General features: G+C 44.6%; 2 protein-coding genes across 5 annotated transcripts in view; both read right to left on the reverse strand.

The window, feature by feature from the left end:
* PRDM5 (PR/SET domain 5) overlaps positions 1 to 5,769 on the reverse strand; it is a 105,325-nt gene extending 99,556 nt beyond the window's left edge. The window contains exon 1 of one of the 2 annotated variants that reach the window (XM_052681614.1): positions 5,229 to 5,769. The gene's annotated coding sequence lies outside the window, so the exon portion shown is untranslated. The other variant, XM_052681615.1, reaches the window with a different exon arrangement.
* Positions 5,770 to 7,356: 1,587 nt separating this feature from the next.
* Positions 7,357 to 25,399, reverse strand: NDNF (neuron derived neurotrophic factor). Of its 3 annotated transcripts, XM_052681619.1 has the most exons (5): positions 25,161 to 25,399; positions 24,422 to 24,492; positions 11,241 to 11,429; positions 10,211 to 10,335; positions 7,357 to 9,420 (listed from the first exon to the last, which is right to left on the reverse strand). In XM_052681619.1, the coding sequence occupies exons 3-5, from the start codon at positions 11,426 to 11,428 to the stop codon at positions 8,027 to 8,029; spliced, it is 1,707 nt and encodes a 568-aa protein (XP_052537579.1). In that variant the 5' UTR covers position 11,429; positions 24,422 to 24,492; positions 25,161 to 25,399; the 3' UTR covers positions 7,357 to 8,026. The 3 variants fall into 3 exon arrangements, with proteins under 3 accessions (XP_052537579.1, XP_052537577.1, XP_052537578.1); XM_052681617.1 differs by lacking the exon at positions 24,422 to 24,492; XM_052681618.1 differs by lacking the exons at positions 24,422 to 24,492; positions 25,161 to 25,399 and adding an exon at positions 23,859 to 24,173.
* Positions 25,400 to 25,809: the final 410 nt, after the last annotated feature.

Raw genomic sequence — 25,809 nt, forward strand, 5'->3', positions numbered from 1 at the left:
ATGCCTCAATGTTAAACTCCGGCGAGAAATTTATGCCTCCAGCTTCTAATTATAACACCATGGAAAAAAAAAGACCTTGAAGTAATGTATTTGTATTTATTTCCCATTCAGCTTCCCAGATGTGTGATAGGCAGTTGAGGAGAATGAGCACAGTAATAATGATAGGGGCAGACTGCAGCTGGCATATGCGTGGTTGTGTGAGAGGAAAAAGCAGCCAGAGTGCCGACGGCCCACACACAAGTCCTGCTTACACCAGCAGAGTTTTCTTCCTTGAGTCCTCAAAACATTAACTAACTCATCTTCCCTATCCTGGGGAATAAGACCTAATTCCAAGAAAGAACAAAAGGAAGGACCACTCTTAATTACTTGAAACATCCACCAACATCACCTCACCCTAGTGAGATAGTAAGTTACCTGGCTTTGAGATTAAATTTCCCTCTTTATAGGCAAACAGTATGGCTATTAAAAGTGACTATTCACCCAAGATTCACACCTGTTCTTTTCCAGTTTTTCATAGTAGATTTGCTCAGGAAGAGAAGTTTTCAGAGGAGGAAAGAGTACCTTTTTGAAGTGCATGATAAACATTCATCTATCTCAAAGCAAATCTTAACTGTACAATTTCAACAGGCAGAAACATACCATAAATCAGTAGATTTTCATTATACACTGATTGCAAGATCAGAACGCCAACTATACACCCATTATTTAATCATGATTGCAATATGAGATAAATTAGTCTTTTTGTTAAATGGGCAGAGATTTATCATTAAAGAGCAAGTTGTACTGAAAAGAAATGACACAAATAAGTTTTCAAATGCCAGTTATCTGTTCACCTGAACTCGCATTTTAAAACATTTTTCCTTTAAAATACAAGGTTTTAAAGAAGTAGTGCAGTAGGGGAGGGAAAATGTCCTACATACTCTGATGTCAGCATTAGTTGCTCATGTAAGCTAACCAACTATGCAGACCTTAGAAAGTCATAAAAGTATTCTTCTAAAAAGAAGAATTTAAAACTACTGAACAGCTGAAATGGAGAATTTGCATTTCTAACAGAGTTAATAACACAAGCTTATAAACCAGTCTAGACACTTGTTTAGAAGACTAGCCCATCTCCGAATTCTACAGTTGCTATGTTAAATTTTCACTTCTTCACTCTAAACAGGCTCCAAAATCCATACCATACTCAAAGACAACAAATGAAAGGCTCTCCTCAAAAAAACACTACTGGGGAAAAAAAAATGTAGCATGGAAGTGACACATGAAGCCCAGCTTCTCTTCTACATGTACAGACATATAGGTAGAACCTACACAGCCAGAAACAGCTGCAGCAGTTCAACAGAAGAATGCAATTTTTGCCAGAGAGCATTTTGAAAGCAGGGGAGATAGGGAAATCAAGTAGAGATTAGAGTACTGTAAGCATCAACAAAGTATTCAGGGGGGGAGGAAAAAAAAAACAAAAAACAAAACAAAACTAAAATCTTATACTCTACAAAAACTTCATAATCTTATTTTTAATTCTGCAACACTCTGTTTCACCCAAAGTACTGAGCAATCTCAGGTTTAGAACAGCACAAGTATCAAATAGGCATGAACAGTTCAGCAACTAAGTTGAACCACTAATAAATAAACATCTGATCGCTTTCTAACTTGGACTCTGACCTCCCTGACCTCTCATCCAAAATGCCCATCATTTTTCTTAAAGGGTGCGCAGAAAATTTCTTGTCTCTCAATTTAGAAGCAAAGAAAGATAATACAGTATTTCGGATTTGTGATTAAATGTTAGGTAGTTTTACTGTTATCTTCCTGTCAGTCAGACTCTTCATTGACAGACTTACAAAATTGAGAAGTTTTGACAATTAAAATGAGAATTCAGGTTTGGTAGAAAGGTATTCATTATAAGATTAACAGACAATAGTTTATTAAAACTAAGCCCTTGGAGCAGAAAGGTACAGTTACTTCAGCTGCCTGTTGCTACATACAGTTCTCTCAATAAAGTAAGACAACTAAGCACTACCAGATATTTCTAGTAGGTGTTATACTAGATATTACTAAGAACTGAAAGCACCCCATACAATATGAGAATCACTCCATCAAATTCTGTGCCTGCATCAGTTGCCTGGCAAACAGAGTGCCTAGTGTAGGTACTTCAAGAGTGCTCAGGGATGGCTAGACCCTCCTCTCCCTTAAATTAGTAGGAGTAAGCTTGATGAGAATTACTGCCTTCTGGAAAATCATCACCTGAAGCTAATCCACATAATACCAAGCTTTGCTTATTGTAATTGAAAGATGAATTAGCACACGCAAAATTTAGGATATGGCCTTCTCTTAAATTGCCTGCATTTAACCCATTTACAGAAGTATTGACTGAGTCAAAACAGAAATTTGTTGACTTCAAAAGGAGGAAGATTCCACTTCAGTTGCTTGAGATTGTTTCCCAGTGATGCATACAGGCTCTATCACATACAGGTGCAAATGTTTTCCCTGATGATACAGCAAAAGCTAAGGCAAATTTTACATTTAAGAAAATTTCAGATTTTTCTATCATATTTCAAGCACTAAGTATGTAGCTAGTGTTGTAATTAAGCAAGTAATATGAATACTAGCACACAGGTGTACAGCATCCATTAAGACCAGAACATTAAAGACTCTGAATACCTGTAGCTTGAAGCAGCTTACAGTCAATCCATGCTACCACATAAAAACAGCACAAACTGCCATATTAAACCAGTCTTAAAATAAAGGCATAGCAGAAATGGACAAAACAGGTAATGAGATCAACATATACATCAACACCGCATTAGTACCCAGAAAGCCAGTAATTAACTGTATTTTTATCTTTGCCACTACATCATCAAGGCATGCTTGTAATAATGCCTTATTCATTGCTTCCTCAGAGAGCAGAGGAAGACTTCTCCTCCTGACTAGTATTAAGCAAGCATCATAGTTTAACCTTCATAAATTAAAAATTTTGTGTCAGACACAAGCAAGGAGAAGTACTTGTACAAACTCACTCTTATCTTACCTCCAAGGCAGGAGTGGTGCCCTTTACAGCTCATATTAGGAGGCTTGTTAAAGGAAGCAAGGTCACTTGGCTGCAGCAGTGGGCTGGTAATGGAGCTCAGCTGCATGCTCTCAGAGCTGAGATGGAGCTGCACACCTGAGGAAGACACTGACTTATCCCTATGGGCTTGCACTTGATGCAGATGCTCAAATCAGTGAAATTCAGTGAGGTAAAAGCAGATGGAAAAAAATTCATCTTCTTCAGTGTAGTTTCATTTTGTACCCATACTGCTATAAAACAACTATGCAAGAGGGAAGGCTGGCAGAGAAAAGAGTTCTTATGGGTATTTCTCAGGCTTCCATAGCCTCATCAGTGACTGTGTTGACATGCCATAGCCCTGTGTATTTTAGCAATATCATTACTTGTTTCCCAGAAGAGGAAGTTAAATTGGTCAGTTGGTTCGCTAGCCAAAACTGTACAGCCTATTCTGTTGTGCTTTCTAACCAGGAGTGTTTGAGTGAAAACAAGGGGCAAGAAGTTAAGAGTAAGAAAAATAAAAGGTGTATAACAAGCAAGAAAAAACTTTCACATTCCTCATTCACTACATTCCTACATTCCTACAATCACTGAAATGCTAGGAGGCCTTTTTATTAATAGTAAACATTGTGAAATGAAAGAGGACATAAGAAAAATGTTAATATCTCTAAATACTCCTTCCTAACTTTCTGCACCAGGGCAAGAACTTTATGTGCACTCTGGCATCCAGAATCTTACCAAATATTTTCTTTGTATATGCTGAGACTTTATCTGTACTTTTTAGCTTGGACCTGCAAGAATGCTCATACAGTGAAATTGCAAAAGGGAAATGAATCAAAATAGAGTTAAATGGTTTGCCTTATTCCATTGTAAGCAATTAGTTTGTGGTTAAGAAGAATGCAGATTACAACTGGGAGGGAAAAAAAAGAAGCCAAACACCCTCCCTTTCCCAAATATTAAAATAAATTCTTGGACAAAGAAACAACTTTAATTTACTGTACACATTTATCAAATGCTGTCAATCCACATTGTCCTTGTACTCTCTAGAGAGCACCATATTTTAAAGCCTGAGCCCTGAAATGTGATATGCTTTGAAGAACCCTCTGCTAACTTCCAGCCACAGCAGGTCCCTCTGCAGACACAGAGCATTGCATTATAGACAGGGAACCAGCTGACACAAACTGCACCAAGTAGCTACTAATAAAGTCAATGCAAGCACCAGGGAATATACCAAACTGCTTTGAGAATAGTCCTCCGGACCAAAACCCATCAGCAGCATAGTTTATTTGTTTACTAATTTCATTCACTGACAAGATTGAGTTTATTTCTCTGGGAAATAGGCTTGCACTTCTAAAGCAGACAAAAACACAGCAAGCAGACATCACACTTTTCAACCATAACATTACTGGAACTGGACAAGCAGGACAATGAAATACGCACCTGTATCTAAACTGGGGGGTTTGAATTCTGTTATCTGAGAAGTAAAAGGAAGTTCCCCTGGAGTAACTCTGTAACCTGAAGTGCTTGTTGAAAGTGGCTTTAAAACTGAGCAGGACTGTTGACCAGATTAGCATCACTGTGTGACAGTCTGGATTTGGAACTAAATGCTGCACTCACTAGTACAAAGTCTGTTGCTGATTTTATTAGTAGCAGTATTTTTTTTTACAAGATAAGATAAAAATGAGTACCACTTGTGGAAAACAGAGAAGCCGATGTCTGTAATGCTGCTACATGCAGGATGCAATAGCAGGTGGGAAATAACTGTGCCTAGGGCTCTGTCAAAGACCAATAGCGCCACCATATTTGACAGTGCTGGTCCTTTAACCTATAGTAAGGGCTTTTTATAGTGTAGACCAGCCTTCAGCCTCAAGAGTTCTACTCAGCACAATCAAGTGTAAGCAATTTGCTTTATTGAAATGTGTCTTTAGTTCTTAAATGTGTCTTAAGTTCTCAAATAACTCTGAAGTCACAGTAATCTGATATGCATTTACGAGGAGTTGCCATCAGTGTGGGCCACCATGCACTGCTTCCCGCACGTTCCTCAGCTGCAGACCGCAGCCCAGCATTTGTTCTCAGTGAGACATACACACCAAACTCCGCTTAACCCTCTACTTCCAAGCTCGTGTTTCAGTTTTATCACTTCTCAAACCTTGTGCTTAAAAAACCCACAAACACCCAGCCTAAAACTTACCTTTTAGGTACCTGTTTAACTTTAAAATCCACTTTAGACACTTCCTGCTTAAGGGTAGTGGCTGTTTTTTCCATATACATTCTGGTGCCCTTCCATTCCATCCTCTAAAAGAACTGCATCCCTCAGGCCTCTCTCAGATCCAATTGACTTTGTTAAGACCTGAATAATAATGGCATTATCAGTAACTGTGATACTAGTATGACCTCAGTTTCATCCAGAAAAAATAAAGCTAGAAAGGGAAAAGAATTCCAGTAGGAGAAAAGCTAGATGTGACATTTTTCTTTGAATTCATTCAGCATTCAGATATAGAAGATGAATGCATTTTGGGGAATTTTTTCATTTTGTTACCTAATGTGAACAGAATTGACTAAAGGCAGAAAAGCCAAGCAAACTGGATAAATAACCAACAGAGAAACGTGGAAAAACAGAACAAATAGAGCTGGCATGGCTGCAAAATGCACATTTTGAAGTGAATACTGTAACATATCAGTGGAAGGAGTACCATTCCCTGACATAAATAAGTAACTAAACAAATAAATAAATAATAGCTAAAGCACAAGTGGCACCTTTACCTGCAAGATTCAGTGGCTTTTTGGGTAGTGAAAGGTGGGAAATATATATCCTTTGCAACCACTGAGTCAACACTGGTATCAGACTGGTCCTTGAGGGATTCCTACCTGTAGTGACTTCTCACCTGTGCCCTGTTACCATAATCCAGCAGGTTTACCCTGTGTTACCAAAGTCATCCAGCTTAAGAGATCACAGATGTTTTTGAATGAGGAGGAGGGATCGTCTCCAGGAAAATCTAAATTTCAATTATTAGGTTTACTATATAATCAAACACAACAGCTTTTTTCTTGTTAGACTTCATAATAGAGTATTTGCATCTTCAAGAATTGCAACAACAAACTATGTATGGAATGATGCAGGAGCTTGTACAGCCACGAAACCTTGCTGCTACCTCTCAGTCTGCAGATTGAAATTGCTGGGAGCAGCACAAGGGAAACCTTGAAGAGCTCAGCACTAAGAAGCCAAAGGAAACAGGAGAGCATTTACACAGGGATCGAGCTTTTGTCTCCCCTGTGAGAAGCCTAAGAGAAACCTGCTTTCTGCAGGTTTGGGCCTCTTTCTCTTTGATTTTCCTTCTCATTCCCCAGTTTCTTTAAGTGTATTATCAGATTCCCAAGGGGACTATAAACACCAGGAGTCTGATGGACACCTAAGGAAGAGACCCAACATTCACTGCCTTGGTACTGCACCCTGCAGTTTGCACTGATGTATAAATGAGTCTGAGAAAAAAAGTCTTGGTTACCTGTCCTGAGGCCCTGAAGCACACTACAGTATCAAGAGTGATGCAGTGTGTATCCTGCTCTTAGCCACTTGAAACAGGGTTGCTTTAGCTGCTTTTGAGAAGTGTGTTTCCCATTAAGCAGCTCTATACAAATTTCTGAGTCAGTGAAGGTGACACGTGTAAAAACAAAGAAATAAGAAAATTTAGAAAAGATGAGATCCAGACACTTAATATCTAAAAGAAATTTACACAATGGAAATAAGTGCTTTTTAAATTACTCTTTTCTTCCTTAGCACTACCATTCTTGTCAATGGAAAAAATTCTCCCCATTTACAATTGCCGTGGTCAAAATCAGCAGCATTCAGAAAGCAAATATTTTCAATGATAATCTAACAAAAATAACGTCTAGCTCTCTGAAGAGTTATTTTTTTGAATTGTATGCTTGCTCTAACTCAGACTGTGAACTTCTAAGGAACGCTATATATCAGAAGTACTTGCAACCATGACAAAGCAGAATCCTTTTTTTTATCTGGGACAAAATGTTTCCATGCTGTCCTGTTCCTTTAGTGCTCTTATCAGAGCAGATGCAGAACATGTCACAAATGCCCCTCTTCCAATGGCTCCCTTATATATTTTAACCTCTCTCTGTAACATCAGTTAGAGAGAGAGTCATTCTCCTGAACTTTGGACACCTTTCTCCAAAAGATGAAGAACATAAAAAATAAGTGTGCGCTAACTGAATTCAGTTCAAGTTGCAGCCTGCATCTTCTATCTCTAACTCTGTTTTCTCCCTTAAAATGCCAAAAAAAAAAAAAAAAAAAAAAAAGAAACAACATATAATCTAATATTATTTTTAATTTTCTGTACAGGAATATAATGTTATGGCAATTTTGTACATGAAATACATACAGTATTTAAATGCAAAAATCAGCTAGGTAAGAATTTACATTAGCAATGAAACTGATTCATGTGCAGCTCAGTTAATATTTAGTTTAGATCTGTATTTTTATTGGGAAAGATTTTAATAGTTTACAATCATAGAAACATAAACATTTAAAACAAGACTCTATAAAATAATTTACAGAAACTCTACCATCTACACTCAGAGAAAGGGTGTACTCCTGTTTGTTTTTGTGTGTGAGTAACGAGGTGAATGAATGATTTATCTCAGCCTTTTAAGTATAAAATAATTTAGAAGCAGTTCATGCAATGTGGAAGCAAAGGAGTGTCAGTTCCTGCAAGGTTTACTGCTGCCTCAGACATCTACTGAGCATCGAATGTGGTTCACCAGACACATGATAGTACAGCTATCAGATGCTGCCAGAGAGCACCAGCCTCAGTTTCTCCAAACAATCATTTATGTAAACATAAATATACAAGTTGATATCTTTTCTACACAGTACAAATACAGGCCACAACTTCTCAGCTGTGCAAGTAGTCAAACTGTATACCGGGAAGTAGGATAATGTTCAGAGTGGAGTTCCATACATCTCTATTTACAAGTGCACTAACAGAACTTCCTTGTTTTCACCAATTTGCTCTGGTATTTGACAGAGTGCCCTCCATGCCCAATAACATACACATCCAGCAAGTAGGACTTGCCAGACTGCAGGCCCCGAACTGTTTCTGTGGTAACTGCTTTCTGTATATTCTGGCTGTGAAAGTATTTACAGAGAACCTTTTCTGATTTCTTCCTTGTATCTGGACCTAAGCACTGGTTCTGTTCTCTTTTCTTCTGTTCCTCATTGTAGTTGTCATCCACCTCCTTTTTGTAGATGCAGAATTTGTTTCTCTCCTGTGTGCCAAGCCATGCCACTGTGACTGAAGAACATGTGCGGAGTTTGTCAAAAGCTTTGATTCTTGTATCTTCAGGAAGAGAAGGAAATAACTGCTTGTTTGGCCTTGTTGTTGCCAGAATCTTCAGCATAGAAGCACCTTTTTTGTTCCCTTTCAGCCTAATCAGATACTTAGCTTTTGCTTTCCCTCGCAGCTGGAACTGCCGTACTCCTTCCACATTTTGAGACAAGAGTAGTTTGCCATCTCTTCTAACTTGGATCTGAACAGCATCTAGGCACGAATGAACAGAAAAGGTGACCTTCTGATGAGATGAAACAGGAGCAAACCGCAGAAATTTGGCTCCCTTCCTCTTGATGAACACATCTGTAACTTTGCCATCCTTCAGCTCAACTGTTTTCTGCTTGGCCTCCTCCTTCGTTCTGGCAAAGGTGCCAACATATGCAGTGCTCAGGTTCGTGTTAGTGTTTACTGCAAACATGTCAAAGTAGTACTGTGTGTCAGGCTTCAGGTCAGACACTGTGAAGATGTTCTTGTTCCCAATACAAACTTTATGCAGGTCAACTCTTGGCTTTGAGGATGTTTGGCGCCCAAATTTTGATGGTGATTTTAGGAAACCACGTTCTTTGCCAGCATTGTTGTCCGAGGGGAAGCCAAAATGGGCGAAGTCAAATGGACTGAAATCCAGACCTGGTTTTGGAGCCATCATGAAGGCATCATCAGAACTAAGCTTGGCTTCAACAGCACAGAGGCTTTTGAAATTGTGCTCTTTATTGATGACTATGCAATACTGAATTGGCTGTTTCAGCAATGAGGCCGTGGGACTTGGCTTCCATGCCAGTGTTATTGTTGTACGTCCCAGAGAAGTAACATCAATTCTTGGATCATAAGGTAATTCAGGGTAAGGTTGGTCAGATTCTGGAGTAGTAGTTGCATACACTTTAAAATGTGTATCCTTCTCTGTCGACAGCAAATCTAATTGGTACAAACCAGAAGGAGAACTAGAGGACACAAAATACTCAACATCGTTGCCTTTGTAAGAGAACAGCTCTGTGCCTTCTTCATTAGTAATCTGCTGTTTCTGTTGCTCGAGAGGTTCAGGTTCTCCTAAATTATAAGCAAAGAAAAACATTTGTACATACACGATCCAAGAATATGAGAAAACTGCATTTCTACATAAAATGCAAATGTGAGATGAAAAAAGAAAGGTTTTACCTTCTTAGGAAGGTATTACCAATAGTTCTGTCAAATAAAGCAGGGCTTGGCACTCAGGTTAACAAAGGCAATAGGAACCACACCTGACCAGTGTTACCAGAGTCTGGCAGATGGCAGCTATACCCTTCACCAGACTATGCCCAACACCTAGTTTGGATATGCTATACTGCTCCCAGAGAAACTGACTCTACTCCCTGTTTTCGAGCTTGGGTCCTCACATTTGGCCCTATTGAGTCACTCTAAAGCTGCCTGCCTAAATACAGTGAGGCCCAAATGTGACTATCCCCCAGTCCAGCGTAGATGACATTTGGAACTTGTGTAAGAACCTCTGGGAATCAGAGACTGTTCCTCTCCTGAGAAGGAATTATATTGCTGTCTCCAAATAAATTCCTTGTCAATAGATGGGCTCACAGAGGGGCCAACTGAGCCCTACTGGAAAGGAAATCTTGCCTCTCCTGTTCACTTTAGGTTTTGTTTTCACTTTTTACATCTCTTTTCCTTCTTATGTTGCTACCTACTGCCACATTTGTGCACAAAGGCAGGACTAGGCTGAAGATCCAAAGGTCATAGCAATGAGACTGCTGAGAGACTCAGCACTGTGTTGACAGTGGCTTGAGGAACTTTGAATCCAGGAGAAAAGTGAAAGCTGGAGGGGTAAGGAAAGCCTTGGATGAGTTGTTACCTGAACCTTCTCCACTGGCTTCCTCTGGGAGCTCCTGCACACTCAGTTTCCACTCCAGGGGAGCATCACAGGGTGTCACTGTTACTGCTAGGGGTGTGTTGTCCTCTTCCACCACAAAAAAGTACCTAGAGGAAGGTTAACAGACCTTCATCATCAATAAATTCTATTGGCACCAACTGTCAGGGACTGAATTTACATTATTGTGGTTGACCATATGGAGCAGCAGAGACAAAAATGTAACTTACAGGGAATAAGAGGAAATGCCGAAAGGCTAGTTGGCATGAGCTAAGGAGATGAGGGGCTAAAACCTCCAGCTGCACAGTGCTGCCAAGACATCATAGCCCAGGAGGTTTTGGCCACCTGCCGCCCCTCCATCAGTTTCACCTTTTGCCGCTACACTAACCACAGACATTATAAATGGTAACAAAATTGTCACGAAAGTACAAATGAGGGAAATAGGGCCTTTCCTGGGATTTAGGTTTATGCTCTTCAAAGCAGGACATGCTTTTCAGTGTGTCCAGATGAAGGCCCTAGAAGCACATACATACATGTACTCATGTAGGATGGTGGCAGTGCTGCTTTTCGCTAAATTCTTTGACTCAATTCCTTCTCCTACCTAACCTCAGTATTTTCTAACCCTAAGGTTGAGGCTGGGAAGTGGGTGATCAGGCCAGACTGGCTTGAGCTGCTTCTTTAAAGCACACTATGAAATAAAAAAGAGAAGTAAGTATGGTGGTGTCAGCCTGTAGTTTTTCCTTCCCCTCCCTTTTCCTGCATACATGGTAGTGACCCTGCTTCGGGGAACTTCTGTGCTCTGCGGGGGCACTGGCATTGTAGCAGAAATCACACAAACTGCACATGGACCTTCAGCTGGGAGGCCAGACTGGGATGCAGCTCATATCGTTACTTACGTCACCAGACAGGGTGCTGGCATTTGCATTTCTCTTACTCAGATCCAGCTTTGATTCAAAACAACAAATAAGGTCTTTCCCAGACCAATGAAGTTCTCACTTAATCTGGGCAGCAATACCTTTTAGGTGTGTCTCGGAAGAGGTAGCTGCTAATTTCGGCTCCATCTGGGATGACTGATGAATCATGAAAAAACGCTTTGTCCCGGATCTGCATCTGGAAGAGCTCCTCATCTCTGGTAGGCAGCTTCTGCATCCTGGAGCTGAGTGGCAGCAGCAGCAAGATCAGCGGGCAGTGGAGCAGGAGCATCCTGCAAGAATGACAGGGATTCCAGATTGGCGAGGACTGAGCCATGCACTCAACAGGAGCTGCTCAAGAGACTGCAGCAAGGCACGAACGGGGTCTAGTAGTGACCTATTTGTTCACAAACTCAGCAAGTTGCCAACTCATGTAGATCCTACACATTGATTTAAGGCTGCCAAGGAGCTTAGTACAGTCTTCTGCGAACCCTTAGTTGCAGAAGGCAACTAAGAGAAATGATTTTGAAAGGCTTATTCTGCCACTGAAGCTCATGCATACACACAATGATGTTGCATGCCCTTTATGTTTTATAGGAACCTTCACAGTATTACTACACAAGCACTGGGAATGTGTGTTGTTAGGACCAAGCTTGCACCATCAGAGCATTTGGATGAAATACGTAAATAAGATGTTTTCATCTCAAGCTGTAATTGAAAGCAAGCCCACACAGTGGTTTGAAATTGGTGTATCTCCCTCCTTTTAACAAAGAGCAAAAGCCTTGCACATCTTTTGGTAGAGCTACAGGTTGGTGTTCTGCCATAGGAGAGCTTGCTGAATGTGGGATCAGAGCAGATGGAGGGTACGGCAAGCTCACTTTGCTCAGCAGAGTTTGGTTGGGCTTCCAACAAGTCTTTGAAAAGTAAATATTTCCAGTGAAATTGCTGTTTATAAAAATAGTGAATTAGGAAAATATGTGATATAAGCCCACATATATTTGAAGCACATTGGTATTAACATGCAATTCAGCAGGCTTTAATCCTCAAGCCTGATGGGAATTGCAAAACACAAAAGCAGTGAATCCCTTACAAATTAGGCATAATAATTCATAATCTCAGCCTTTCATTATTATGTCTACAACTAGGTCAGTAATGACTACACTAACATATACAGCAGGATGGACTGCAAATCTCCTCTCAGTACAGCAGATGATCTCACACATAATGGCTCTGGTATAGGGTGGGGGGAAATGCAGCCCATTTCTGGTATGAGTACAGTGAGTTTAAACCGCTAGATGATTACATTCCTAAAATTAGGAAAAAGAGTGTTAGGCCATTACCTAAGCCGTGTTAGCCACCAGCTTTGGGGAAAAGCACAATAAAAACACTAAGCTGGATGGAACAGTTTTATAGTACTTTTCTTCTTATTATTTCTTCGAATGTGAGGGCATGCCCTGGTCCTTACACTGCAGGATAAGCTGATTACTGCTTCATGACAAATTCCTGTTGATTTTTCTTTCCCTCACCATGAACCTTCTCCAGGCTTTTACACAAAAACAGTAAATACAGGGCTCACTGAGAAGTGGCTTGATGTAGTTTAAGCCATAATAAAATCACTTTTCCCTTTTAAGCTCTTAACAAAAATATAAGCACATCCCCAAGGGAAGCGTCAGTGTCTGCCTCCTTCTCCCTCCTGCAGTTACCTTCTGAAAACTCAAAAAGAGCTGCAGCCCCGTTATTTATTCAGTGATAACTTCACAACAGCAATGCAGGTCTCCAGGGCAGGGAGGTTCCGTGGAAGCAATTCCCCATTTGCAGGGCATGTAATGCTTCATCTCCATCACTTGCAGGTTTTAAATTGCTATTTTGTTATTATTTGAGAGCTTACTTCAGTGTACCTGGCTTTATCTAGGATATGGAGCTGCAACTTGCAATCTTAGTTATGAGCTGGCTCTCCCAGGGTTTGTCAAAGTTTATCCCAACCAGATCCTTGCCTAGGTTTTGACAACAGCAGACACATTTTCTTGAATTCAGACCAAAGTGTTGATGCTTATCATCACAGCTAATGACATTTGGCCTTTGGGAGCAAAGATCCTAACTCAAAATACTGGCTGACTCGAGCCACCCAAGTCAGCAGAAATCCCTTCTCTCAGGATGCAGGATGAGCTCTGTGTGCTATGCCGTGCTGTTTATTGACTTTTCACATATTATCGTTGGCCAACAGTGAAGAAATTCTTTCTAACTTAATCATACAGCTACAGCAGATTATTTGGTTAGGTAAGAAACACGGACACTTTCTACAGACAGCGTCCTCTGCATGAACCCCCTGAAACTGCAGTATCATATATTCTTGTAGCCCACTCCACTGCAGTGCAACCGTTACCAAAATAAACTACTTTTGATTATAGGACTATCCAGGCTAAGCTTCAGTTCTTAAATAATTCCACTAGCTAATCCACTTTAAAAACTTCGGTAGACAGCATTTGTGTCCCCATGAACCACTGTGGTGTAGTAGAAAGGTAGGGATTTGTCTGTGATTTCTGTATCTAATTGGAAAATCATTTCAGCTTAAAAATAACAAAAGACTTCAAGGTTAGTTCCATACTCCCTACTCAGGCCAGCACCAGACCATTTTATATGTGAAATAGCTTGCAAAGCTGTTAACTGTTAATAAAAGATAAATGTTTTATAAGCTTTGTTACTTTACAAGCAAATGGGGCTTTGAGTGCCTTCATTTTCACATATCCAACCTTATAGGCCTAAAACAGGCCCAATTTTTATGCATGACACTTTTAAAAGTGGAACATCTAAGTAGCAAAGAGACACTAAAAATTCACTAGCAGTTTTGGAAAAACCTCTTGTTAGCCTCACAGCGTTTCTTCACATGAGTTAATAAACAGATTTTCTTTCTTTTTTTTTTTTCAGTGCATTGGTTAATTTGGCACAATTTTAAAGTTAAAATCCCTACAGTTCGCTCATACCAAACACCAGGAGAAAAGCAAAAAGAATTTGTCACTCCATGTTTTCTCCTGGACAAGCTCCTGCCTGAGCTCACTCTCATGGCGTCTCCCCAGATTTGCACACTGTGCCTGTGGGCACATGTACACGTGCTCTCCCATCCCTCTCCCGCAAATGTTTCTGCTTTCTCGGTGCCTTGCAGCCCAAGCCTGTTTTATTTTCTAACCGCATGCACAGGATGAGGCCAGCACCCTGCCCTCCAACACCACACGAATGATGTGAAGTATGCTTTGTGATTTTCATTCTCCAGACTGTGCCGCTTTCCACATGCCTTTTGTTCCCTTTTCCATAAGTTCGCCTTCTTTTCTTTTCAAGTCGGAGTCAATATTCTATTGATATATTCCCGCTGACTGGAGGGATTTGCTTGCTGTTTATCACTGAATTTAAGAGTGAGCCAAAGCAAACAGTCCTAAGTGAAATAATAAGCATCGCTCGCCTTCTCCAGAGTGCACAACTGCCCTCTGATGGCCCATCCTTCCCGCTGGCCCCCTCCCCAGCCCCAGCCAGCAGCCCAAGGAGACAGCCACAGGCACACATGGTTATGCGAAAGGATCAGGAGAGCAGAAGCACAGGCAGTGAGCTGGGAGTGGGATGTGATGACCTCAAGTGCTTCAGCCTTGCCATAGGTGTGGTTTTTCTTTCTGAAAGTACAAATAAATCAAGGCTGCAGTCTGGCCATTTTATAAACTTGAGCTGTGAGCACATAGATGAAAATCATTACATTGTATCAGAGATTTCACAGCAATTCCCATTTCCTCCTTCCTTCTGAGCACATCACGTTCAAGCAGCTTCCCAGCCCTCCCCATATCCCACTCACTCACTCTCTGCATGGTCCCTAAGACATTTGCACACCTAACTCCATCTGTACAAAGAACTGTGAATATCTAGGGAGAATGCAACCATAAGCCAGAACAGAGAGAGATCATCATGGCCCCCACTACACGTCCTTTACCACTGTCTGCAGATCACAGGAACCCAAGAAGAATTTGCAATACCAAAACAAAACAAGAGATCTGAGTTTATTTGAAGCAAACACATCTGGAATAAATGAAACCTAATGTTTAATTAGAAAGAGTGGAAAATGCACGACTGTAATTTAGTGAGGAACATTTCAAGGCACCATCTGCCACAGTACCTTTGTGTTGCATTTCTTTTTCTTATACGGTTGGTTAACTTTTTTTCCTCCTTATTCCCTATTTTTAAATTCTGGGTTTTGTTTTTTTGTTGTTGTTTGCATAACCCACGCTGTATCTCATAATACATTTATTTAATATTTATTTATTTATTTATTTATATACAGATTTATTGACTTGATTCAGGTCTAGCTTTGAAAACGAAAGTGCACTGCCAGACTTCTCTGACTTATTATAGAAACACTGCAAGTTTGTGAGCTTTGCCATTATAGCCTTCATTTCCAGAGATAAACAACACAAATGTATGTGCCTTGGCATGTAGAGTTATCACCACAGACACAAAGCAATTTAAAACCACCTACCAATTTCAATTGTAATATAATTAATCATATTTAATGTGCACAGGATAAACAACAACGCCTTAGAAATTTTAAGTATTTACTGGAAGTGGGTCCGTTTGTTTTCTCAAACGGAGACCCGAGGGGAGCAGCGAAGGCACTGTATTTAATACTCAGGATTCCCTGAAGGATCTGGAAAACGTTTGGTATGCCTTTCATTTGTTGGTTTTGTTGCTTTTTTTCTTTTGTCTGTTTGTTTTTCTTTAGAAAGAACAAGCTGCGATCTGGCGGGCCCATTGCTGGCTGCAGCCTTGTGCCTGCAGACCTCACCTAGCAGGGGGCTGGGCCCATTGCCCACCCTGAGAGGAAATATCCATGCTCCATTGTGCCCTTATCTCTCAGCATGCAAAGACATGGCGCGATGATGCCTCTGAAGCTGTTAGGGCCCAACCTGTTGATAACCTGGGGGTTCGCTGATCACCCCTTGCAATCCCAATTCAAACCACAGTTCCCCTTCACTTGAAATATTGTGGCAGTAAAGCAAATGGCAGTAGCATGGGAAACTGTTCAGCTCTGCAGAAATAGGGCTGTACGAAGAAGCTAAGGGTACGTTTCCACCAACTCTTAATGAACAACAGTGGTGACGAATAGCAACTTGTGGGAGAGGTTAACTCCGAAGGGGGAATACTGTGAAACGTGGAGCTGTCTCAAATTAGACATGTTGAAAAGCAAACATACTAGGGAGATATGGTATCAAAAATCAAATTTTACATGGAATATTCTGTTTCCAAACTGAGCCATATTTATTTTTCCACTTTTAGTGGAAACAGATTCGAGCTTGAAATCTCTGTCATGCAGCACATGGAAGCGGGATGCTTCAAAAACCCAGCAGGGCCAGGAGATCCCAGTCTAGGGAGAGGCTTGGCAGTTCCCCTCCTCCTGCCATCCACTGCCCACTAAACAGCTCCTCTCTCCTTTACAGCCACTTCCCTCCACATAATCCATGGGTGAGCATAAAGAACAAAATACGAGTCCTAGAGACCTCTGGCACAACGTCCAGTTGTTCCCTTTGGTCCAGTGGCTGAAGCCTGCTGGCTGCTCCAACACAACTCTTTCTTCCCCTCATAGTTCCAGTATCAGCAGGCCTTGTGACTGGCACCACTCCTGTTCAACCTCCCCAGCCCTCCCAATGTGCCCATGTGGCTGAATGTCTTCCAGTGGGACCACACGTCACTCTCATAGAATGACACCACTACAGCAAGTGTCTTCAATACGAAGCACCAATATTAGGCCCCAGACTCAAAGCTAAACTCAGGGAATTTTTCTATCATCTCAGCAGGTTTTGAGCCCTAGTAGGAAGAATCAAATGGGGCAGAGAAACTTGAGTTTGCACGCCTCTAGCCCATTGAAGATAACTGACTCTAAACACCACCTAGCTCTACAACAAATCTTCCATCACAAGATCCTGAGGTGTTTTGTAATGGAGAGCAATTACTATCCCCTTATTACAAGCAATAAAAGTGGGGCACTGAATTCCTTGTTCGAGGAAATCCCAATCTAATCCTTCCCTTTAATCACAACACAATAGCCACTTCCCGGGGCCAATTCCCTCTGCCTGCAGCAGGGCTCTGTGCGTGGGTGCTGCTGCCGCCCTGTAATGGATTTCAGCAAGAGGATTAGCGGGGAGGAGCACACTCACACAATTACAGATGACAACCAACGCCAGCACATTGCCGTTTGGTACCATGTTTCCCACTGCTTCCCTATAATAGCCCCAAATGACATTACAAGCTGCAGCTCCTGCCAAAATCCACATGGGACAAGGATGACTGGAGCGTCAGGGGAGGACACTGGAATTATTTGTGTGCTCTTTTCTTTCTGCTTTTTGGTAGATGATTAACAAAAGGGGAAAATCACTCATTGCTTTGCAGTTCCTTTCACTAGAAACACACTTTCTTCAGCATCCAGAACAGCAAATGTATACACACGGTTATGAGCCACAGCCAGTTTTCATGCCAGCTTCCTGACCTCCACAAATACAGTCTTCTTGTGAGATCTCCTCAGAAAACCTCATTTTCAGGTACACCATGTACTCCTTCTTACTGACTAGGGTTCTCAGCTAACAACTGCCCCTACAGACACCTGAGGCGGCACAAAAAGCTGCAGCAGCTTCCCAAACACCCAGTGCAGCTGTGAGCGCACAGCTGGACAGCTGCTGTGATGCTCGAGCCCAGCAGGCAACAATGATCATCTGTGGTGCTGGCAGACACCTCAGAGTGATGGCATGGCAAAAGCCAACTCCATAGTTGCAGTGACATAGATTATGCTGAACCCCTAAAATTTCCAGCTCCTTAAATAACATCAGAATCCAAGTTTTCCAGTGGGATTTACTGGCCAAAATTGAATTCCTTTTTAATATCATCTGCTTTAAAGGCAAGCAAAGAGAACAGTAGAAATCCTGAATGCCGCACCATTCAGGTGCTCTCACAAGGACTTGCTACATAGCACATCAACACTCACATCCTGTGTCCAATTTTCCCTAGCTGGAGAAAGCTTGCTGCTAATGTGTAAACATTTGTATAATGTTTGAAAATGGAAAGTATGAAATGTAGTGCTATGGGGATGGATATTGATGTATTGACGTATTTCTACAGTGACGCGAAATAGGAGCTGGCAGACCTCACACATGGCTACATGGGCACAGCTTCATCAGCTCTGCTGTCTTCTTTCAGGGGCTAATGTTTATTTCACTAGGATCTTGCTTTTTTTTTTTTTTTTTTTTTAAAAAAAAAAAAAAAGGAAGAAAGAAAGAAAATGAAAAGGCAGGTTTCTATAGAAGGTAGCTCAGTGAACTTCTGAAAATTGCTGGTCAAGGAAGCCAACAGCTCTGAGTCACCCAACTCAACTACCTGCAGTCACTTTGTTCTGTTAATCAAACAATTCCAGAAAAAACCTGATCTTTGCTTCCCCTATATGTCCAACCTTCATGCAGTGTCCATCAGGTGAGGTTAATGCCCAGAGAGAAGCAGGAAGACACCAGCCCTGATTTCCCCATTCTCTCATCAACTACTGGGACAAATGTGAGCAGCAAAGGCACCCGATGCTCAGGAGGAAGCAGGGCCCCTCAGGAAGAAGAGCAGACATACACCACAGCATAGCTCATAATCATCATTTAGCACCTCCAACGGCTAAGGACCCATGGGACATAGATGGCTCTCCATCGTCTTGGGCTCTGGCTCCCAGAGATCCCTGCACCCTGCTTCATTACCACCACGGCCCCACCTGGGTCAGCTGCAGAGCTGTGATGCAGGGTTTTGGGAACAGCTTACTGATAGGCAGGCCTCAGTCCCACGTCCCAGCTCAGCAGAGGCTGTTTGTGCAGCCGGCAGGCCAAAGGCTGGCCCTTCATCCCACCACCGCCCAGGGAGCACGTGGCAGGCCAGGCTGCCACGGATGAGCAGACGTCCAAACAGACACTGGCCCTCAGACCCTGTTGGGGTCAGCGTCCCTCCTCGCCTGGCGGGAAAGAATAGGAGAAAGAAGGAACAGAATGCATCTGGAATTGAAGTGCTAACTGTAGGCATTTTCTTATAGCCCTGCAAATGCTTTTTCTTAAGTGAGTGAGGATGGGAGTGTGCACCATGAATTAAGGCAGCACAGCTCCCACCTTGAGCCTGCAGCCCTGTTCCATGTGCCTGCAAGGAGTGTTTGCATCTTGCTTTAAAATGTTTATTCTTGCTCAGTTCAAACTGTAAGTTAGAGGACTTTAAACTCGAGCTCTGCTTTGTTCACATGGTGTGAAACGGTCTTAGAAACTGCTTATTTTTCACAGGACGTATTATTTCAACAATTGTGCTCTAATGGTCTTAAAAAGTTTTAATGGACTGACATTAAATCTTCCCTGCAAAATGGTAAGTTTTAAATGATTATTCTTCATTACTGAAAAAATCAGTCAGAGAGAGCCCCTAGGGTCTTCCCCAAAGAAGGAGATCCTATTAGCCCTACAAATCATATTCAAGTGAAGTATTACTCAGGGGGTAAAGCTCACAGAGAACTGACTGCAGCTATAACAGCACAAGGAGCAGCAGGAACGCTGCTTCCCCACGTACCCTAAAAAAAAAGGCAGCACCCAGGACATCACTCTGCCCAATCTCTGTAATCCAAACCCGCAATTCTCATCACCAGGCTCTGTGGCAGAAGTGCTTTGGCACTGACAAGGGTAGAAGTGAGAAATCTGCAAAGTATCATTCTTCTCACCCTAATAAAGTTACAACCCCTCTAACACTACCTTTCCTTAAATAAAAATAAAAATAATTTAAAAAAAAAGCCAGGTACCAATGCACTTCACTTAATTAGGTGCACAATGCTCTCCCCCTGTAAGTTGCAGCGGAAGCGCAGCTCTCGTGGTGTGTCACCTCGTGGGCGCGCAGGGGTCATATGGAGGGGCACTCATATCCGGACCTGCAGAGTAGGGAATGACATGGGAAGGAGAAATTATTGCTTCTCGCCTTCCAGGTGCTCTCAGCAAGGACCATGGCTCCTTATCTCAGCTGTCACACAATCAGCAAACGTCTCTCCCATGATACGGTTTAATTAGCCCACAGGCAGAGCAGCCATACAGCTCCACGTCCCAAGAACAGCCAGCCCCACATGCCCTTGAGCATCCCATGAGTGCATCCCTCTAACAGCCCAACAGCACAGACACTTTCTGGACTGGCAGACCTGGGCATTCAGAGCACTTTGCCTGCTGCCTGCTTGCACAGCACTCACAGGATAAGCACAGTTCCCAGACCAGCCCAGTAAAACCAACACATTTTAGGCTGGAGTCACAACATTAGCCATCTTGCACAGACTGCCATGCCCTGCCGAAAGCCATCCGTGCGGATTTTCTGGCAGCCCCTGTCACAGCTCAGTGCTCACGTTCAGCTCTCGTCAGCATAGCAGCTGTCTCTGTATGCTGCACATCAGAAAATGAATTCTGAAGGAGAAAACTTGTTTTTAATATTTACCATCCCGGTTCTTCTTAATTTACCTCTGCCTTCAGACACGCTCTCTCGGAGTTCAGATTTATTTTCCTGACCCTTTTCTCGATTGAAAGGCAAATGCTTCCTCTCCTGATGACACCTCACTGAAATTTTCAGCCGCAACCTCTCCTGACCCTCCAGCTTCTCTCAGCAGCATTAACTCCGTGGAGCAGTTTTCTTGGACAGACACGATCGCTGCTGGACCTAACAAGGATTTCTGCCATGGAAGCAATGTATTCTCAGTCACAATGCAAAACAAAGTTTGGGGATAGTTTCTGTGGGGCTTTTGCCTTTTCTCCAGGAGGATGCTCACTTCTCCATGACAGAGCTCCAGCACAACTCGAGTCATACCCCAAAAATTTGCATCGCTTGGACATAACTCGGTTTTCTCCTTCCCCTTCATTCCACAGAACCATGCCCCAATAGACAGCAAAGTGCAGTGCCTCACAGCACTGTACTGGCTGGAAACATCACGCTTAGGGCTCTCTGTGTGCTCCTGTTGAGCCCCATTCCCTTCATCTCTACAGCTTATAAGCAAGCAGAAAAAAGAGAGCCAAGCTCTGCTGTCACGTTATTAGTGGCCGAATGGCAGCAGCTCCATAGTGCCCCACACTAATGACATGGGCTGAATGTCTGAGTGGGCTGAATGAGAGGTGTGCAGCCCTCATTAGACCTACAATGCAGAAAATATGCAGCGGGGTTGCACAGAGAGCTGGCACCCAGAGGGTGTCTGTCGGCATGAATGAGCAAATTGCCTCCCGCAGAAATGAAAATAGAAAAAGTTGGAGAGTGAAAAGACAAATACTCAGCACACAAAATAAAACCAGCTCTAGAAAGAGGCAAGATACCGAAGAAGGCCATAAAATAGCCCCCTGAAAATAGTGAAGTAATGGGCTTACGGTTTTATTATTCACATAAAGTTTAGTGACTTCAAGACAGAGACGAGACCAAACACGACGTGCTATCCCTGAAAGCCATACCATAACCTGTGCCTGTGCACAGATGTTCTGCAACAGAACGCACTGCCCCACCGCAGGACAGCCCCATGCACCCTGACATCTGATTGTGGCTGGCTTTGTCCAAACCCACGTAGGCTCTGGGTTATTTTCCTAGCAATCTTTGAAACTGCCAGAGGAAGCATACAAGCCGGTCTCCTGCAAAACTGTTTGATACCACCTCAAGGTGTAACCACTTGCAGAAATAAATCAGGGTTTCTCTTTAATAAACTGTTTATTACGAGCCTTTCGGAACATAAATCGCAGAAGACAAAGCAGGGGCTGAGTTTAATAAACATCTCATCCTGCCTACTGGCAACCCTGGCACACCATGGAGACAGGCAGCCCCCGTGCCCCACAGAGCCTTCACACTCCAGAGGCCCTGATCTCCTCGTTCCAGGCCCAAGACCCCCCCAAGACTGGGATGAGCTTTCTGCTGAGAGCATGAGTCCCACCAACTGTGGCCAATGGGCCGGGCTGAACTGAGCAGGGCTGCAGGGCAGCACTGATTGTCAGACACAGAGCGAGGCCTTGCACAGGCCGTGGAGCCCGGCAGGGCGCAGGCGTTGCGTGATTCGGAGCAGCTTGCTTGACAGCTCGCACCATATTGTATTTATAAACACTGAGGAACGTGAAATGCTTCTCCTCTGTGCTTCCAAAGGAGCAATCCGCAACACAACAGTCCTGCAGGGTGATCCCAGCGCAAAGCCGGCTCCAATTAAAAAAAGAGGCCCTATTAATTTCAGCGGGGTCGCTCAGGCAAGTAATTGCTTGGGATTCCACGTGGCGTAGGACTGCCCGGCACATCACGCCTGCTGCCACCCAGACCTGCATTCCTTGCATGACAGGACCGATGGCACCTCCGCGGGGGAGGCACTGTGGGGTGACAGGAGCCAGTGGCACCCAGTGCTTGTCACAGGCTGCTGGCTGCCAGGTGCCACAGGGATGTTGGGAGCGGGAGGGTTTGGCTGGGCTGCAGTGGGAAAGGTTTTATCGGCAGCATTACAAAGGTCTCTTAAATTCAGAGGGGCTTCTCATCTGTGAGAGGCGAGATCCAGCCTGCGAGGAGCTGATAATGGGGGAGGAATTGCAACTGTGGGATCCCAAATACACCCGCACAGTATGTGCGGGACATGCAAAACAGCACTTCTGATTGGTAATGTTGAAAATAGTACATAAAATCTGCTTTTAAAAGCTCTCTCCTTCTTCAACAGGAAGAAGTTTTGAATCCTGACCACACCACTACGTGCTCCAGAGTTTGGTGGTGCAGGAGGCAGCCCTCTCCCACAGCTCTGATTGCTGCGTGGCAGCAGCACAGGACTCGACTCCTGATGAGGAGTGCTGCAAAATGCCATTTTTCTGAAAGCTGGGAGCAGCGAGTTCCTAGCAGGCAAACCGGACCCTCTGAGCTGTCTCCCCGCTTCCTCGCAGCGCGGTGCGGGCCGCCCACGTCCCACACTCCTGCACTATCCTCGTGGGAACCGGGCTATGCCCCAGCCAGCCGGGCCCTGCGAGCACACAAATCACTTGGGGTAGGGAAAACTTCAACCCCACACCTCACGCTTCTTTTACATACGCATAATTCCGCCGGCTCCTCCTAACACAAACCGCGCCACGAAGTCCTGAGCGGTGCTACAGTGCAGCCCAGTGCAGAACGGCAGCGCGCTGCCCGGCTGCTCGCCCAGTACCACCCGCTCTGCCTGCCAGCGGGACGCGGGCTGGGACTGCTCCCTCCCCCGGCCGCCGCACAGCAGCGATACCCTGCAGTGTTACAACGAAGCCCTCGTGGGGAGGCAGCGGACGCTCGGGAGCCCCTCGGAGGCGGCGGGAGCGGGACACGGAGAGAGCACGGAGCCGTGCCGGGCTTTAGGGGTTTGAAGCATCAAAATGGTATCTGCAAGTGATTAAACGACGCTTTGTAGCTATTGTCTGGGCGCTGCCGAAATAAAAACGCAATCCACGCAAATCCTCGAGCTTACATCCCAGCGCTCACTTTTTTCGGTCGTCACTTTTTTTTGTTCCCTCCCAACTCCCTTTTTCGCTCCAACGCCGCGCTCCCGATGCGCTCCGCCCGGCGGGGCTGCAGCGGCACCGGGCTGGCAGCGGGCGGGGAGGGCGGCAGAGCCCGGAGGAGCCGAGGGCGGCGGGGCCGGCGGCGGGGCCGGCGATCGGTGCTCCCTCCTTCCCTCCCGGTGGCCGGTGCCGGTGCCTTACCTTGCTGCGTCCCGTCACGGAGCTCCCTCGGGGCCCGGCTTTTTCGAGAGGGGGGGAGGTGTTTGGCGAACCCCCTCTCTGGCAGGGACGGGCTGCAGCGGGGACTGCGTCCTGCCCGTCCCTCCGCGCTTTATAGCCCCTTCCCCTCCCACCCCTCCTGCGAGGAAAAAAAAAAAAAAAAAAAACCAAAAAAAAAACCCCTAACACTTAAAAGGGGGTGCCAGAGCCGGCGGTAAGAGGGGGGAGCGGAGGGCAAAGTTTGGGGCGCGGAGGGCGCGGACCGGCGGCGCCCGGCGTGTCTCGCTGCTGCCGCCGGGGCGGGCGGCAGGGGAGCCCCGCGGCCGCCCCGCCCCGCCGCGCCGCTCCGGGCCGAGGGGCGGTACCGGGAGCCCCGGCCCCCGGGGGAGAGGGGGGGCGCGGGAATGGCTGTATGCAGCGGGATGGGTCCGGGCTGTTCCCCGGCGGCCACGGGGCAGCGGCGTCCCGGCGGGGAGAGGGCAATGGATGGGGCTTATCGCGGCTCCTGCAGCTCTGCGGACAGCGTAATGTATGCTGTCCCTCACCTTCTTCCTCGCCACGTTTCTCTCGGAAGCGGCTCTCGGGTTTGGGCAGTGACAGATGTTTCTACCCTTACCTGCGACGAAAAGGTAGAAAGTATTTGTCATCGGGGAGCCAGCCTCTTTCTGTTTCTGGTTTTGGCACATAACTCATAAAGATGTCAAGCGCTCCACAAGCATTAAACAAGTGATCACCGACAGCAGCCGCTCGGCAATTCTCCTGGAAGTACCCGTTCCCTCCCTGCACGCCACATCCTATCTTCCGGAGACCTCGAGGGCAAAAATAAAATAAAACCTCCTTTTCCCCAGCAAAACTGCTGAGCAAAACTGACAGCAATACCCTGGGGAAGGGACACAAATTGCCCTCGGCTGTAGGCAGCAATCAGCTTCGCTTTGCGAAGGCAAAGAGCCCAGAAGAGCTCCCGTCTGCGGACACGCAGCTGCCCGGAGCTGCTGAGGGCCATCGGCGCTGCTTCTTCCAGTACGGAGCGGCAGTTTCTCGCCACAACACGGCAAACACTGCCAGACAGACTGCTCGAAATATAAGCTTACCCAAAGAAGCCCAGAATCAAGAGAAAGAACCCCACGGCAGCCAAGTTCAGACATTGTTCTGTTCTCATGCCCCTATTTCTACACATTGTGCAACAGTATTCCTCATTTTCAAACAGGTTCGAGGGTAGGAGCATGGGGCAGAGAGGAAAGATGTGGAAGTTTAGAATCGTATCAGGGGAGAACTTACAAATACCTGGTGCTCGCATGCAGCATCCCTGCTTCTTCCTTCCAAGAGGAATGCTTGCCTCCAACTGCAACACTTCGGGAAGAAGTACAAACAAAAGCTCTGCTCACGGCACGTTTCTCCTCTCCTGCAGAAGACGCAGGCACTCGATATCAAATGCGAGAAACTAACGAAATAAGTCCAAATTAGTGAAGAAAAACAAGGGAAATTAGCCTTTTCCCAAGCCTTCGTAACATGTAGGAGCCAGTGGGGAGTTCTGCACTTGGTTTAGGGGATGTGTTTACATTTAGGGTCACCTCGTGGCAAAATATTGCTCTGGAAAGCCAGCAAAAATGGCTGGCTCTGGCGTGAGGTCATTAGAGGTAAAATATTGCTGCCCAGCCAAGAGCTCGTGAGAGCGTGCACTTTGCACACAGGCACACAGATTATTTCTAACCTGAGGACAGCTTTAGTGCTATTGTTCTTACAGGATACTGCTGCATGTGATTTCAGTACAAGCAGAACCACATCCCCTTAATGTTATTTACCGAGCCATGCAAGCAGCAACGCTTCTGTGTGTGGGTCACTCGTGCTTGGATGCTACAGATTAATCTCTGTCAGAAGTGTAGGTCCCTGCTGGGATTTAGGGCATGGCTGAGAACCACGCTGAGCCAGGGGA

The sequence above is a fragment of the Tympanuchus pallidicinctus genome, unplaced genomic scaffold (assembly GCF_026119805.1).
Source record: "Tympanuchus pallidicinctus isolate F22 unplaced genomic scaffold, pur_lepc_1.0 scaffold2, whole genome shotgun sequence".
NCBI classification, from domain to species: domain Eukaryota; kingdom Metazoa; phylum Chordata; class Aves; order Galliformes; family Phasianidae; genus Tympanuchus; species Tympanuchus pallidicinctus.

Excerpts from the sequence above, each read along its gene's own strand:
- NDNF (XM_052681617.1), bottom strand. The coding sequence starts at position 25,180 with ATGCTGCATGCGAGCACCAG. Across the intron at positions 11,430-25,160 it reads ATGCTGCATGCGAGCACCAG|GATGCTCCTGCTCCACTGCC; the intron begins GTATTTGTAAGT and ends TCATTCTTGCAG. Across the intron at positions 10,336-11,240 it reads TTCCGAGACACACCTAAAAG|GTACTTTTTTGTGGTGGAAG; the intron begins GTATTGCTGCCC and ends ACCTTCCTCTAG.